Source organism: Oncorhynchus keta, chromosome 34 (assembly GCF_023373465.1).
Source record: "Oncorhynchus keta strain PuntledgeMale-10-30-2019 chromosome 34, Oket_V2, whole genome shotgun sequence".
Classification (NCBI taxonomy): domain Eukaryota; kingdom Metazoa; phylum Chordata; class Actinopteri; order Salmoniformes; family Salmonidae; genus Oncorhynchus; species Oncorhynchus keta.
In genome coordinates this window covers 56,820,454-56,838,364 of record NC_068454.1, presented here as the reverse complement: position 1 = coordinate 56,838,364, position 17,911 = coordinate 56,820,454, and the positions used below count along the sequence as shown (strand labels likewise).

Here is a 17,911-nt window from a genome sequence, read left to right as displayed (position 1 = left end):
TTAGCTAGATAGCTAAGAGTACGCTTGAACTTGAAATGAAAACGACTTTGACTAAATTAAAAACGTGTAATATCTCATATCCGCATGGATGGACGCTTCTCATCCCTCTCTGTCACGGAGGCCATGGTTGCCCTTAGTTTGAAGACGTAATCTGGAAACAGCTGTATTATACAACAGACTGTCACACCCTGACCTTAGAGATCCTGTTTATGTCTCTATTTTGGTTTGGTCAGGGTGTGAGTTGGGGTGGGTATTCTATACTCTATTTTTTGTATTTCTATGTTTTGGCTGGGTAGTGATCTCAATCAGGGACAGCCGTCTTTCGTTGTCTCAGGTTGAGAACCATACTTAGGTAGCCCTTTTTTCCACCTGTCTTTGTGGGAAGTTTACTTTGTTTAGGGCACATAGCCTTTAGCTTCACGGCTTGCTTTTGTAGTGTTTATTGTTTTTTTCGGCGTCATTTTCCAAATAAAGAGAAAATGTATGCAGTCCGGGGCCCGCAGCGAGGGTGCCCAGTCCGGGGCCCGCTATGATGGTGCCCAGTCTGGGGCCCGCTACGAGGGTCCCCGCACCAGAGGTGCCACCAAAGTGGGATGTGCCAGTGGTGGAGCGGGGTCTGCGTCCCGCCCCTGAGCCGTCACCGCGGATAGATGCCCACCCAGACCCTCCCCTATAGGTTTAGGTTTTGAGGCCGGAGTCCGCGCATTTGCGGGGGAGTACTGCCACACCCTGACCTTAGAAATCCTGTTTATGTCTCTATTTTGGTTTGGTCAGGGTGTGAGTTGAGGTGGGTATTCTATACTCTATGTTTTGGCCGGGTAGGGTTCTCAATCAGAGACAGCTGATTGAGAACCATACTTAGGTAGCCCTTTTTTCAACCTGTCTTTGTGGGAAGTTGACTTTGTTTAGGGCACATAGCCTTTAGCTTCACGGTTTGTTTTTGTAGTGTTTATTGTTGTGTTCGGTGTCATTTTCCAAATAAAGAGAAAATGTATACTCACCACGGTGCACCTTGGTCCTCTTCTTTTAACGGCCGTGACACAGGCTTTGTGTGTTCTCTTTTCGACTCCCTCTGCATATTTGCAATCAAATGCCAGAATTTTATCCACCTCCTTAGCTATCATGCTCTATTTCCAGAAAGTGGAGAGCAACACTTTTGCAGATCTATTACATGATATCTTAAAAAAAGCTGCTTTAGAAGGGATTACCTACACATACTTTATTAACCAGATCATGTTATAGACAGAAGCGTGCTACAACTCATCTTTCGGCATGTCCAGACCAACCATTATCTCAGCCAATCATGGCTGGCGGGAAGGTTCCTGTCTTTTTCCTATGCTAAACCAACTAGGCCTGTTATTTAACAATGTTCTTTTTCCTATGCTAAACCAACTAGGCCTGTTATTTAACAATGTTATTTGTATTTACAGATGGCATACAAGTTTGTTGTTTTGTAATTAAGGCACATGAATGTTCACGTGTTCCAGAAGGCATTTGATTAAAAAGGTTTACGTTCAAATGACTTTGAAGTAGCAACACACGCCTAGTTTCCTGAAACAAGTCACATATACACACATTTACACTACACTACACACACATTACACCCCCTCCAGCCATTAAACCTTACACACAATGTAGGGAAGGAATCACACGACTAGACCTGACATTTGCAGCACACCCATCACAATAAGGTGCCTGATTAAAAGGGCAGAATGAAATCATACCAAGTCCAAGCTAAATAGGATTTAAACCCGTGCAGGCCACAGATACTTTCGGTGTCAAATCCTGATTACTATAAAGAAGAAAAGGTCTCGCTGTTGTAATGTCTGTGTAACAAGGGGTGTCTTAGAGCTGCATAGTTACTCAAGTATACACAGTCCGTGGACAGATAAGGCAGTATTTTTATAGAGAAGGCAGGGGAAACTGCTCTGTTGAATGTCCATTTGAAAGGCGATGAAATAAAGGTACTGTTTTTATCTTGCTTGGATCAAAAGGTTCAAGCTAATTAACAAACTAAATAAGAATCTCCCATGTTGCCTCTCTCTCTCTCTCTCTCTCTCTCTCTCTCTCTCTCTCTCTCTCTCTCTCTCTCTCTCTCTCTCTCTCTCTCTCTCACTCTCTCTCTCTCTCTCTCACTCACTGCAGCGTGGAGTGAGAAATAATGGGAGACCATAGCTGTGTGTGTAGGATGGGAATGGAAGGGGGACACATAGTCAGTTGCACAACTGAATGCATTCACCCGAAATGTGACTTTCGCATTTAACTCAACCCCCTGAATCAGAGAGGTGCGGGGGGCTGCCTTAATCGATGTTGATGTGGGTTAAGTGTCTTGCTCAAGGGCAGAATGGCAGATCTTTCCACCTTGGGGATTCAGATCAGCGACATTTCGGTTACTGGCCAAACACTCAACACATCTTGGTGTGTGCATGTTGTGCTTGGGCGCATTCATGGGTGCACATTTACAAATCCAAAGAGAAATTGCTCCCCACGCTGAAATGTAACAAATACCTGCCAAATGTTCCACCAACAAGATCAGTTCCAATTAACCATGCTATAGAGCTCCATGACCCACAAAATAAAATGGCTGGTGATCAAGGTTTCCTGTCTGTTTTAATTTGATTTGACTTTTCCAGCAGAACCCAGAGGAGGCTGAGAGAGGGAGTCAAACTGAAAGGACAAGGGCACGTAGTAAAGACGAATGGCTAAAGCAGAACATTTGATTCATTGCCTCGGTACAGCAACATTTACAACCAGAAAAAAAAAAAAAAAACATTGACAAGCCATGAATTTTAAAACACTGTCAAATCCAGGAAAGCACACATCCGGCTGCTATAATGACATTTAGTCCCAGAAGGCTGCTGGGGAGAGACAGGGAGATGGTTAACTGACTTTATCAGGTGGCCATTTGCCTGACTTCCACATGCGTGCAAGCAGTTTTTGGTTATGTTCAATTCAATACATTACCTCAATTCTTCATACCGAATACAGACGAATAATCTAGAAAAACATCAACAGTAAATACTGAAACTCTACTCAATTAAACTCCTGCCCAAACTCAAGTTTTTGGCAAATTTCTTCAGAACTAGACGGACGCATTGATGTGAGGGTTGCTCAGTATTATTTACTGAAATAGTTATCAGAAGCATATGCTTGCCGCAGATCATTCACTGTGGAGCGCACACTTTGTAGTATGATATGAAAACACCATCTGGTGTGGGAACACAGCTAGGCTAGCTGTGTAGCTAAAAGGCCCTACTGTGTCATAGGGTTACCTTACTGTTAGGGATATCCGTTACATTAATCCTCAATGGATTTTTGATTTAATAATCATTACCTAGCATGCATAATAAAACAGCTCTACTAATGTACACGGCAGGTGTACACTTTCTTGAGACAATGTTTGTTGCTAAGTATAGCATATAATCATCTTGGTGTTGACACGTTGTGTGTCTGTATGACCTCTTGTTGACCTCGTCAAACCTTTTCATAATGCATTATATTAAACCTTTCCTATTATTGTCTTTCATTAGAATCTCATTAGATTATGTCAAAATAGTGACATTTAACTATTGTAGTTATATGTCACTTAGGGTGACATATGTCTGGATTCATAACACATTAATATGAAAATTCCTAACAATAGCCCTATATTTCAGTATATTGCCTGGAGTGTTTGCTTGTTTGTAGGGTAACATTTTGTCTCCTATGGAGCAGAAACAGTGTGTCCTGCTGACAGTGGAGAACTGGAAACAACACATTCTGAGACAGGGCCCTCTCCTGAACAAAATGAACATCTGCCGTTTCTCATCAGCTATATTGAAGCTAATGACGGCCCGCAAGTGTGCTGACAGCGAATGGAATTGGATTGTGTACAAGAGCCCCTGTGAGACCAGACATATGTTCTGCAGTGTGTTTGTGGATGGAGTTTTTGTGAGCGTGCGTTTATGTATGTTAGTTGAAGTGTCACTATGGATGGAGTAGTTGAGAGAGTGAGAAAGAGAGAGTGAGAGACAAAGAGAGTAGCCTGCTGGCATGAGTTATTAAGTGAAGACGTTGTGTATATTGTGCCTGTGTGTACGAGTGGGCGAGTGAAGTGTGTTTGTACAGGTTGAATAACTTTTGTATCCTTCTTCCCTTTCAATCTCCTCCTCTGTCTCTGCGTCACTAACAGAGATCCCTGCATCACACACATCAAAGGAGCCCACTCTCGCTGGATACAATTGTACTGTGACCTCTCCCAGTCTTTGTTTGTATGCACCACAACAACTCCCAGGCTGCTAGCCTAGCTCTCTGCCAAGAGGATTCTCCCTGCTTGCCTCCTCTTCTGTCTAGGGACAGATTTACATGAAAATTAAATATTTGTTTTCAACTCTGGCAATTGACGGCCATCTTAACTTCACACAACTGTTGATGGTGTTCACCACTCGCTGTTGCCTTTCTTTATCTAGCACAACTATTTCTCTCTCTCTATTCTTTCTGTTGTCGGAACTTTGAGGTGAATTATTTTGCACACGGCCTTGAGTTCAACTTTTGTATAAATAGAAGCGAAGGACTATACCACGGCCCTTTTTGCAGCCTCTTGAAATATTTGCGAGTCATTTAAAACGAGAAGTTTGCGTGAACCCCCGGTGAGGAGGATCTAGGCGAGTGTGTGTTTGTCTGTGTGTGTATGTGAGAGAGTGTGTGAATGGAGAGCGCTCTCCTTCTCGCCTGCATTCTGGAGAGGCTAATCACATGAAGAACATTTTCTGGTTGGGAGGGATAAAGACCAGCCTCTGAAGTGACTCATCGTGTTTGGAGAATTTCAACCGAGCAGCAGCTAGCGAACGCAGCTCTAATTCTCCTCACAGAAGTGTGGCTTTGGAACAGTCACAATGCATACAGCAGAAAATACATCTTGAGACTTCTCGACTGTTATTTCACACAGAAAATGTATTTTGGTAGTGTTTTCCCCAAAGCATAAATTTCATTTGGGGAGACAAAATGACAACACAGACACCGGCTGTTGGAGGAGGAGGGGCAAAAGGGAGCAAAAGAAATGAAAGCGATGTCATATCATGAGGAAGATTGATTAACTGGCCATGATGAAGTATTAGGTAGATAAAGTAATTGAATATTCAATACATCCCTGTCTGGCACTGAAAAGCAGCATTAAGAAATAAAAGAGACAAGAGACTACAAATTAGTTTAATCAATCTTCTGGCTCCAACAAAAAAATTAAACAAGCATAACTATAAGTATCTATTAAATGGCGTGTGGGCTGGTTTGTAATTTCATTGTTTCTCAGCATAAGCATTGGCTGCTCTATGACAGTGAGGCATGAGAGTGAGCCATCCATTATATATATATATATATAATCATTGTTCTAAGCTGTTGAAAAATCCATATTTTCCGTTACCGGCTGTTCAGGTATTTATATAGTTGCATTGCATCACATAGCTTTCAGTAACTTCCCTCTAACTGTCATACATTTTGTCATTTTAAAATGGGTGCTATAGCCTACCTCATGTCAAATGAAGTATACTCAAAGCTCAGTGGTTGGCTGAATTTGTGACATAACCATTGGCATCCATTGAAGTTGAAATCATTTAAAGACGAAGTGCAGGATCTTAAGCACAACAACATGTTATACGAATTGGACTCATCACATATCATACAAATTGCTAGTATTTATATATATATATATATACTGTATATTATTATTCATTAAAACATTTTCATGACGTAACATCAAACAAAATGGATGACGTAGTACGCAAGAAATGGGGACACGTTCTGGCTCATGAGCACCACATTCAAAGCTACTGGTTGAAATTACACGATTGTTCGAGAGCATCACTTTAACAGAAGACACACAAAATGAACAACTATAGCTTTGGATGTAAAGCTTTAGACCCTAAGTCAGACAGGATGCTATAGAGAAATCTGGAGGTGAAAGAAACACACACCTGTTTAGGCAAGGTACTGGCTAGAGAAATTAAAGGAGAGCCGCAAACTCTAAGAGCTCAGATGCAATAATTGAATAACCTATTAACCAACGTTTCGACAGACAAGCTGTCTTCATCAGGGTGTAATGACAAACACTGCGGGTCACTCGTTTATATAGAGTCAAAGGACACACACGGGTATCTGTAATCATGGCCGGGTGTGGCCTGATATCATTGGTTAATTCTCAGATATAAACAGAACATACCAAAAACACTAATGATTAGCATACTGGCATATTGCCAGCAGCATACCACCCTGCATACCACTGCTGGCTTGCTTCTGAAGCTAAGCAGGGTTGGTCCTGGTCAGTTCCTGGATGGGAGACCAGATGCTGCTGGAAGTGGTGTTGAAGGGCCAGTAGGAGGCACTCTTGACTCCTCTGGTCTAAAGAAATATCCCATTTCCCCACTGCCCACTGACACTGCCCTGTGTAGGATGGGGCATTAAATGGGTGTCCTGACTCTCTGAGGTCATCCCATGGCTCCCAGTTTACAAATGGCTCATTAATCCCCCTCCTCTCCCCTGTAACTATTCCCCAGGTTGTTGCTGCAAATAAATAAATAAAATACAATCATAGATACAATTTGGCTACAATGAAATGCAAAATCACAAGAATGGCTTTAGATCAAAGTCTACATTGAGACCGAAAGAAGCAAGAGTCTTTAAATTAGAGATCCAGGCATCCTCTCATTTAATAAATTATCGAGGTCACCCCCTCTCCTTGGGACGGTGACATGTCCGATGCCTATATAATGTAGGGATGAAATTGAATGGTTCGCTCCAAAAAGTGGGCCGCAACTAGGTAAGTCGAGTTTTTGCATCCAATGGTGCTACGATGCTCCGAGAGTCGCACTTTGTTTTACCACATAATTTTTTACCACAAGGAGAAGTTATTAAAAGATAAATACCTGCCTTAGTGGAGCAAGTGATAACACCTTTGATTGGGATCTACGCTTGTAGTTTCCATCTGGTAGAGGCGCAAATAGACGTTGTGCAGGGATATATTGGGGTGGTAAATCAGAGTTTACCAATTGATCTCTGAGAATCGCTCACGAGAATTCGACCAAAGGAGGGTCAGAAAACACATTACCGATACAGTCATCGGATCGTAGAATGTGCCAATGTTTGTGAACGATTCCCTTAATTTGTTCAGAGCACTTTGAGTAGCGAGCGGGTAGTTGGAATGCAAGAATGCTTCTTTTTGCGAGACTGTCCTTGAAAGAGATCATGTCTCGATTTGTTTAGAATTTTCTCAATGGCATGCTGTTGGTCTAGTCTCTGACAAAGCACAAACAAATGCCTGAATTCGTGACTTTTATACAGTGTTGCACCGTTTAACATGGTCCTTGTTTCCACGTATGACTGAGAGAATACATTTATTCATGAGCACCGGTAGACACAATCAGCGTCTGAGCTTCATTGACTATAAGCTAAAACCAGACCTCATTGTCAACCAGACAATACTAAAATCACTCTATCCTATACATTATCTATATACCATAGTTATGATGGTATGAGTGTTTAGCAAAGACAAGAAAAAGAAGAGAAGAGGGAGAACACTGAAGGTTAGGAGGAATACAATAGGCCTAGATACAGTAGAAAGAGGCTTTTCTTCCCTCAGACGTTTACAGGCCTGCAGAAGGAGTGTGATTGACCATCTGGCCCTCAGTATGGAGCTATGCACTGTAAAAGCACTCAAATCAATGGGAACAACTCCACCTTGGATGCCCACCATTACACAGATGGTGTACTTGGAGAGAACTGCTTAGGCTACCTAACGAAGAGCAGACACTGCACAGACAGAACAGCCCACGCAACTGTCCCGCCACCACCACCCACTTCCAGTGAATGTTGCTTGCTTGATTGGCATTGTAACGTATTGTTCAACATTTGCCGGCGACCGTGAACTACAACAGGGCCCTCTGGTGGTCTGTTGATAAATGGCTTTAACCCAGAGTGTGAGTGCGTGAATAGTATACTCATACACAAGCACAACACACACTCACACACATACTCACGGATACACTCTCTTAACGTCACACACAGCGGAGTCATTTCAGCTAAACTGAGGGTATGGCAAACTAAATTGACTCCAGACATTATCGCCTTGTTGCTGTAGTTTCACTCACCTCAGTCAATAGGGGACCTCTACAGGATCGGTGGGTCCCCCGCGGGACGGTTGAGCTAACATAGGCTAATGTGATTAGCATGAGGTTGCAAGTAACAAGAACATTTCCCAGGACATAGACATAATAATACATTATGGCCTTTCTCTTGCAAAATCAAAGATGATTTTCTTTGTATTATCTTTTACCATATCTAATGTGTTCTATTCTCCTACATTATTTTCACATTTCCACAAACAAAAGTGTTTCATTTCAAATGGTATCAAGAATATTGTCACGTTCTGTCCATCGTTCGTATGTGTTTTCCTTGTTTTAGTGTTGGTCAGGATGTGAGCTGGGTGGGCATTCTATGTTGTGTGTCTGGTTTGTCTATTTCTATGTTTGGCCTGATATGGTTCTCAATCAGAGGCAGGAGTTAGTCATTGTCTCTGATTGGGAACCATATTTAGGTAGCCTGTTTTGTGTTGGGTTTTGTAGGTGATTGTTCCTGTCTCTGTGTTTGCACCAGATAGGACTGTTTAGGTTTTCACTTTTCTTGTTTTATATAGTCTGTTCATGTATAGTCGTCTTTATTAAAAACATGAATAACCACCACGCTGCATTTTGGACCGCCTCTCTTTCACCAGAAGAGAACCGTTACAGAATCACCCACCACAAACGGACCAAGCAGCGTGTCAACAGGCAGGAGCCACAGGAGAAGCAACAAAGGCAGCAACAGCGGCGCAATGAGGATTGGACATGGGACGATATATTGGATGGCAAGGGTTGCTACACATGGGAGGAGATCCTGGCGGGAAGGGATCGCCTTCCATGGGAACAGGTGGAGGCAGCGAGGAGAGCAGAGGCAGCCGGAGAGAGGAGCCGGCGATATGAGGGAACACGGTTGGCAAGGAAGCCCGAGAGTCAGCCCCAAAAATGTATTGGGGGGGGGGCTCACAGGGAGTAGGGCTACGCCAGGTAGGAGACCTGCGCAAACTCCCTGTGCTTACCGGGGGGCTAGAGAGACCGGGCAGGCACCGTGTTATGCAGTGGTGCACACGGTGTCCCCAGTGCGGGTGCATAGCCCGGTGCGGTATATTCCAGCTCCTCGTATCGGCTGGGCTAGAGTGGGCATCGAGCCAGGTAAGGTTGGGCAGGCTCGGTGCTCAAGAGCTCCAGTGCGCCTGCACGGTCCGGTCTATCCAGTACCACCTCCACACCCCAGCCCTCCGGTAGCAGCTCCCCGCACCAGGCTTCCTGTGCGTGTCCTCGGTCTAGTACCACCAGTACCAGCACCACGCATCAGGCCTACAGTGCGCCTCGCCTCTCCAGCGCTGTCGGAGCCTTTCTCCTCTCCTGCGCTATTGGAGTCTCCTGCCTGTTCAGCGCAGCCAGAGTTGCCAGCCTGCATGGAGCAGCCAGAGTTGCCAGCCTGCATGGAGCAGCCAGAGTTGCCAGCCTGCATGGAGCAGCCAGAGTTGCCAGCCTGCGTGGAGCAGCCAGAGTTGCCAGCCTGCGTGGAGCAGCCAGAGTTGCCAGCCTGCATGGAGCAGCCAGAGTTGCCAGCCTGCATGGAGCAGCCAGAGTTGCCAGCCTGCATGGAGCAGCCAGAGTTGCCAGCCTGCATGGAGCAGCCAGAGTTGCCAGCCTGCATGGAGCAGCCAGAGTTGCCAGCCTGCATGGAGCAGACAGAGCTGTCAGTCTGCAAGGAGCTGTCAGTCTGCAAGGAGCTGCCAGTCTGCACGGAGCTGCCAGTCTGCACGGAGCTGCCAGTCTGCACGGAGCTGCCAGTGTGCAAGGAGCTGTCAGTCTGCAAGGAGCTGTCAGTCTGCATGGAGCAGCCAGAGCTGTCAGTCTGCAAGGATCTGCCAGTTCAGCCAGGATCAGTTACATCCGCCATTCAGCCAGGATCCACCAGTCTGCCAGGATCCACCAGTCAGCCAGGATCCGCCAGAAGTGCCAGTCAGCCAGGATCTGCCAGGATCTGCCAGTCGGCCAGGATCTGCCAGTCGGTCAGGATCTGCCAGTCGGCCAGGATCTGCCAGTCGGTCAGGATCTGCCAGTCAGCCAGGATCTGCCAGTCAGCCAGGATCAGTTAGATCCACCATTCAGCCAGGATCTGCCAGTCAGCCAGGATCAGTTAGATCCACCATTCAGCCAGGATCCGCCAGTCAGCCAGGATCCGCCAGAACTGCCAGTGTGCCAGGATCCGCCAGTGTGCCAGGATCCGCCAGTGTGCCAGGATCCGCCAGTCTGCCAGGATCCGCCAGTGTGCCAGGATCCGCCAGTCTGCCAGGATCCGCCAGTCAGCCAGGATCCGCCAGAACTACCAGTCAGCCAGGATCCGCCAGTCTGCCAGGATCTGCCAGTCGGCCAGGATCTGCCAGTCGGCCAGGATCTGCCAGTCGGCCAGGATCCGCCAGTCGGCCAGGGTCCGCCAGTCGGCCAGGATCCGCCAGTCGGCCAGGATCCGCCAGTCGGCCAGGGTCCGCCAGTCGGCCAGGATCTGCCAGTCAGCCAGGATCTGCCAGATCCTCTAGTCAGCCAGGATCCGCCAGTCAGCCAGGATCTGCCGGAACCACCAGCCAGCCAGGATCTGGTAGATCCATCAACCTGCCTGAGCTTCCTCTCACTCCCGAGCTTCCTATAATATAATATAATATAATATAATATATAATAATATATGCCATTTAGCAGACGCCTTTATCCAAAGCGACTTACAGTCATGTGTGCATACATTCTACGTATGGGTGGTCCCGGGAATCGAACCCACTACCCTGGCGTTACAAGCGCCATGCTCTACCAACTGAGCTACAGAAGGACCACTCCCGAGCTTCCCCTCGGTCCCGAGCTTCCCCTCTGTCCCGAGCTTCCCCTCGGTCCCGAGCTTCCCCTCAGTCCCGAGCTTCCCCTCAGTCCAGTGGGGCCCGTTGTTAGGTTTCCTAGGCCAAGGTTAGCGGCGAGGGTTGCCACTCAAGGGACACTAAGGAGGTGGACTAAGACAATTATGGAGTGGGGTCCACGTCCAGCGCCAGAGCCGCCACCGCGGACAGATGCCCACCCAGACCCTCCCCTATAGGTTTAGGTTGTGCGTTCGGAGTCCGCACCTTGGGGGTTCTGTCATGTTCTGTCCATCGTTCGTATGTGTTTTCCTTGTTTTAGTGTTGGTCAGGACGTGAGCTGGGTGGGCATTCTATGTTGTGTGTCTGGTTTGTCTATTTCTATGTTTGGCCTGATATGGTTCTCAATCAGAGGCAGGTGTTAGTCATTGTCTCTGATTGGGAACCATATTTAGGTAGCCTGTTTTGTGTTGGGTTTTGTGGGTGATTGTTCCTGTCTCTGTGTTTGCACCACATAGGACTGTTTAGGTTTTCACTTTTCTTGTTTTATATAGTCTGTTCATGTATAGTCGTCTTTATTAAAAACATGAATAACCACCATGCTGCATTTTGGTCCGCCTCTCTTTCACCAGAAGAAAACCCTTACAAATATGCATATCCTTGCTTCAGGTCCTGAACTACAGGCAGTTAGATTTGGTTATGTCATTTTAGGTGAAAGTTGAAAAAAATGGGGCGGATCCTTATTAATAACACTCTACAAACACATTATGCAAGAATTCGCTGGTACGCACCGGGATTAAAACTCTAGTTGAGTTTCATGTCAAGTCAAACAGCAGTTACCTAGCCAAAGCCATCTACTGCAGCTATCTTTACACACTGTTCTCCCTGCAGCTTCATTGATGCGCTCTCCATAACTCCAGCCAGCCAGGCTACCACATGGTCCTAAAGTCAACCCACTCATATCACTAAACTGCATTTGGCTTTTAATCAGGGTTGGAATGATTTTAGTAGCCTATTTTAAATTGTTGATGTGGAGCTAGGGTATGGCGACTGCCAATTGACACCCCGCATGCACGTGTAGTCTAGGCCTAGGAATACACATACCATACATGATGCATGTGATGATGCCCATAGACCAGGGCTGCCCAACCCTCTTCCTGGAGATCTACTGTCCTGTAGGTTTTCAGTCCAACCCTAATTTAACAGTTCGGAGTCAGCTAGTTAAGGCCTTGTTGAGCAGCTAATTAGTAGAATCAGGTGTGTTAAATTAGGGTTGGACTGGAAACCCACAGGACGGTACATCTCCAGGAAGAGGGTTGGGCAGTCCTGCCACAGACAAACATACCATAAATTACGTGCATACAGATGTACAAACCCATTAAAAAGGCACTCAGAAATGAACGTAGAAATTCAGATTTACACAGAGTCACAGTGTTATTGACATAGATGTCACTATATTATTAACGTATAAAATATGCCAAAGAAGCACAGTAGACACAACCCACACACACACACTCACTCTCACAGACATTCAGACTGTACATGCAGACACATTACCATGCATTTCATTTTTCTGTTGGAAAGCATTTGTATGTTTTTGTTCATGTGGACATCAACTCAAATTCAGCCCCTTTTCCTGGCACATCCTTCTCATCTGCGTTTTGTCAAAAGACTAACTCACAGATACAGAAAGAACTGCACCTGGACTAGAATGACTAGAATAAAAAATATAAATAATATTTGTTTTTAAAGGCAATAGTGCAGCTGTAGCACATTTCAAGGTAAATTTGTCTCAGCTCTGTGGCATTTCAACAACAAGACCTGTCTCAGGCTATTTTCAGACTCCATTGTATGTGCTGCGCTACTAGCAAAAGAGGTTATTTTGACAAAATTCTTCAATTTGCATCACTAAAACAAAGCAGACTCTACACAGCATCTAAGAAATCACAACTCTCCACAACAATGTCATAGCTGTTCACAATGCTGCAGTCAATCATCAAGACTTGACCAACAAGAATAAGTGATGACAAACCACATCTGTAATACTCAATACAACGCATAGTTTTCTAGTGAGGCATCATGGTTTTGTTTGCTCTCAATATTTTTCTAATAATTTGTATAGGACAAAATACATATAGGTAACTCATTTCAACTACCAGAAGTCAACATGTATTTTTCAAAATATTTGATTATTTAGAATGGCCTATATGGCTGTCTTAGTGGTTAAAAACTAGACTGATGTAGCCTAATAACTATGTAATAACACATTTTACTGTAAGACATATGCCTGCCTGTTCTTTAAAAACAAATGGATTGGATTTGGGATAAATAGATTATACCCCACAATTTGTAAAAATTAAAACTATATTTTATATTCTTATATGTTTGTTCACTTTTTTACATAATGACTTGTTAGGTTATCTGTTAAGACAAAATACACACATTTGTCCTGGGCCCTATCATATTACTCTCCATCGTTTACATTGAGCCTTGTAAAGCTACGTTAATTTCGGCTAATGCCATTTTGAGTAATTGTCCTGCGTGGCACCGAGCCACTTGTCAAAACCGACCTGCCTTGGGACAAAAACATATTGATCTACATTCTGTCCCTCTCTCCTCGCCGCACAAAACGTTTCATCACATCTCCGCACTCAGAATGAGAATTCTCACATTGTGTTTTACTTGGAGTGATTCCAAAAGACAGGGGCAGCATCACGCGCTCACTTGTGTCATCACATCAACCGTAAAGTAAAGGGGAGAGATAGTGAATAAAGGCTCTAGAGATCTACGCAGGAGTTGCTTACAAACTTCCTTCATTCCATAGGCCTACAGTACGCGTCATGCGGCTGTCCAAGGCAGGCGACACCTGTGCCATCTCAGCACACGGGGCACCTTAATATATGTTGTTGTTTCCTATTTGCCCTCTTAAGTACACATAATATGTTTTGGGTTGTGCATACTTATATTGTATTTCTATGCAAACATTTTCTACTTTTTCAAGCATTTTTAAGCATGTCAACCTTCTCCAAAATGAATTACTGACGTGAGATGAAGACTAATCATATGTATTGATGTAGGATGTATTTATAACGCATCAACCATATCAATTGCCACATGATAACCACATAGAGAACATATACTAGACTATAAGATGATAATAATGGCATTGAAAAACAAACAAGCATGGGTAGGGGTCATTTTTACTCCTATCGGCTGCAATGTGGTTGCATCGAAGCCTCCTGACATGAAGTCACAATAGTTGCACAGAATGTAATCCAATGTATCACTGTCGTATAAAGTCCTGTGGGCTATAGTCTCTGTAATATTGTGACTATATGCACACAGTCATCTAATAGCATACCCTTGAAAAGAGCGTAAACATGTATATTTTATAGATGACGGGCAAGACCGTTACTCCAAAAACCACAGATGCTGCACAAGCACAGATAAACACCCTCACTTTCCTAAATAGATATGATTTCCACTCTTAGAACGATACTGAGTATTTACCTATAGCCGGTCCATATTACACGTAAATAGACACTTAATAAAGCTTACCTATTCGAATGACATGAGGCATCCCACAAGAGTACTGAATCCAAAAGAGACATAGAATGGCCGATGTCCAGTATTCCACAATCGAACTCCGGGCAGACAACCAAGTGTTTCGCATGATTGTAAAGTCGTGGGATCCACTTTTTAAGATTCCAAAGACGCTTCAGTGTTGCTCATCAAATTTGAATTCGACGGAGTCATCTGTGGGTTTGTGTGTCTGCGACAAATGGGCGCTCATTGTACTTGGTGCAACATTCTCCCAGTTTTTTTCACTCTCAATACTTTGGACGGCTTTTCAAGATTATACCCCAGTTCCAGACACAGGCGGATCAGTGTTACACCTGCGAATGCTGGCTGCTACAATTAGCCTGAACGAGTCTGTATCTCTTCCCCTCCTACGGTTGATGCTATTTGTCTGCTGGCTGGAGAACAACCGGGCTGGATTCCCGTACAAATGTGGAAGGGAACTGCGCCTGCGGTACTTTTGGTCGCCTCCAACGATGCTCTGACCGGTGTTAGCCACAAGAAGCCTTGAAATCCTGTTTCTTTATAAGTTTCTTCAGAATTCATGCAAGCTCTTTACATATTTCAAATATATAAAATATCAGTGCTGATTTTAAATATTAAATGCGTCAAAAATGTTGATATAGCCAAATAGCAGTTATTATCATGATGATAATTGTCTAAATGGTAATTACTGTTCATATAGAAAAAGTATGTTTCGAAATGTTTAAGAAAAGCTTCTTCATGATCCAGTATTTGTTGCTGTCTGTTTTTCTCATAGCGCAATGAAGAAATGGCCTATTGAGCTTCAAGTTTTGGAAAAATCAATAACAAAAAATCCGTGGACGACCAGAACGGCTTTTAAAAATGGATTGCTTGTTCAACTCACAACCTGCGAGTGGTTGGACATATTCACTGGTGATTATGTTTTTGGTACTGAGCAAAGCTTGTGTTGTGAGAGCGAGCGCCACCAGCCTTATTCAATAGTGCCACTAGAGGCACTTGAATCATTAAGCAAAGGTCACAGTTATGTCCATGAAACATTTGACAAGTGAGATTATACCACTAGATTATAACATTTTCAATTATAATTTATTCCTACTTATTTTACATCTATGTGTTGATGATGCACTTTATTGGTTGGATTAATGCTCCCTGAAAATCAATTAAAGCGTTCAGTATAAATAACTTCCCCGCCTGTGTCAAAAAGAATCAATTGCTTCACATGCATATTCTGCCTACTCTACCTAAACAATTATAATGATGCACACTACAAAAGTTTCCCCTTTTAATCTAACAGTGTGTAGTATACCCGTCCCAGTGAGTCCTTTGGAAAGCATAGCCTACTTTATAGTTGTCTCTAAGGTTTAAAAAAAAATAAAAAAAAGTGCAGCCATGTCCTCACTCCTTTCAGGCCTAATCAAACATGTTGAAAGACAAAGAAAGCCTGTAAACAAATGTAGCAGGAAACGATTGAACGGGTTGAATTGTGTATGCGCGTGTTGGGAGATAATAGTCTGGCAGTGGGGCGTGGGCCATTGACAAAGCGGACTGCTCATCGCGGTTATTCGGAGCGCTCTGTCTGCGTCAATGAGTACATTAAACTCACGTAACTGCTTAGTGCCTTTCCGTCTGTCCATTTGTCATGGTTTATGTGGAGCCGTCAGTCACAAGACGGTGGGTGAAACATGATTGCGATCGCATAGAGAGTGTGCCACCGCCTGCAGTGCACAGCCCCCTCTCTCAGCCACGTCCTCTCTGCTGTAGGTACAGTAGTGACTGTGTGGAAGTATCAAGCCACATCACTCGTGTATTCATCTACTCGATGACACACAGTACTGTGTTACTTACTGCCATGAAGCATTCCAGTGAAAATGTAAAGTAATATATCAGTTTGTCCCCTTGTGAGAAATTTAATTGATATTTTAATGAAGGAAAGGCTGAGAGTGAAATGTTGGTATCTCTAGACAGAGTTAGAGACTCAATCTCTGCACTTGATTTGTATATTGAAATATAAAGGGATTTAAAAGAGTCTGTTGGAGATGCTCAGTCTGAAGATGGCAAAATGGCGATCTAGTCTTAATGAGCTTATGAATGCACTGATGGGAGAATGGCTTGGCCCATTGGTTTTATATTCCTATTTTGGGGGAAAACAAACTGATTGTATGCAAGCTAAAATAACCATAACTGACTATGCCACTGCATATTCATGTCTTGAGGAGAAGATCTATGGCCCCTTGGCACAATACAAGGACTATCAATGTGAGTTATGTGGCCCTACTCTCACATTATCAAGATTAATTGACTGCTACTCTTTCAAATACAAAATGTACACAGCTTCAGCAAACAAGACATTCTGGGGGTCTGGGGTTGCCCTCTATAGCGAGGCTTGTGGCAGTGCTCTCCATCAACCAGACTGATCTATGGCTTTGATCGATGACAATGGTCAATGGTCAGACAGGTGTGTGCCATCACCCAAGACATGGTGGGATGCTATGGGAAGCTACGGGCTACTATGGGACACACGCAAGCTATCACATAGATAGACCTGGGTTCAAATACAATTTGAAATCATGTCAATTACTTGAGCTGTACTTGATTGAGCTTGCATGTTGCAATGGAACCAATAGAAAAGTCTCAAAAGTGAAAACCCCACCAATCTGGCACTCCAGGCACCCTAAAGCAAACCTTCAAAGTAATTGAAAGACTTCAAAAATTTGAACCCAGGTCTGTTATCACAATCACCCAGCACTCCTCCTCTGACAATATGTAAGTCCTTCTCTGTAACAAAAAGAGGTGAATATAATGCTAAATAAATATTGCCAGATGGTTTGTTGAATATAACAGGGGTAATGAGTGGAAATTTAAACGACAGCGGATGCTCATATTATTCCATGCTGGGTTAATAACTACTTCTCTGGTGGCTCCCCCTGACTCATTCTCTCTCTCTATGTGGTGTTATCAATAATAAGGAAAGAGGCATGACTAAATCCTGTGATTAACAAGAATGGCCTGCTGGCAAACATAATACAACACTGGAAAAGGTAAAAGGGTTGTAAAGGGTGGTAAAACATTAAAACAGTAGTACATATTGCTTTACAAAGTCGTTGTGGGAATATTTTATTTGGCAGTATACACTAGATAACAGGGGGCGCTGTTTTGAAGCAACCATGACTCCATCTACGCACTTTGGAAAAAAATATTTTTGAAGCTATAGAAATGCATTTATTAATGTCTACATTTGTTTTTGCTAATCTTATTCTGTTAGACAGCTTAATGCATATCTTTAAATTATATTATGTAAGCTAAACATCAACATTTAAAATGACAAAATATTTAAAAAATATTTTCCTTAAAGTATAATTTTTTGAAAGTTCTTATGTTGTTGTCCCCACTACAACAAAAAAAGTAATTAAATAT

The 17,911-nt window shown here is 43.7% G+C and overlaps 1 protein-coding gene across 1 annotated transcript in view; it reads right to left on the bottom strand.

The window, feature by feature from the left end:
- grik3 (glutamate ionotropic receptor kainate type subunit 3) overlaps nt 1-15,404 on the bottom strand; it is a 128,925-nt gene extending 113,521 nt beyond the window's left edge. The window contains exon 1 of the mRNA XM_035750703.2: nt 14,492-15,404. Coding sequence (XP_035606596.2) covers nt 14,492-14,606 — 115 coding nt within the window. The 5' untranslated portion in view covers nt 14,607-15,404. The remainder of the gene's footprint in view (nt 1-14,491) is intronic.
- Between the last annotated feature and the right edge of the window lie 2,507 nt (nt 15,405-17,911).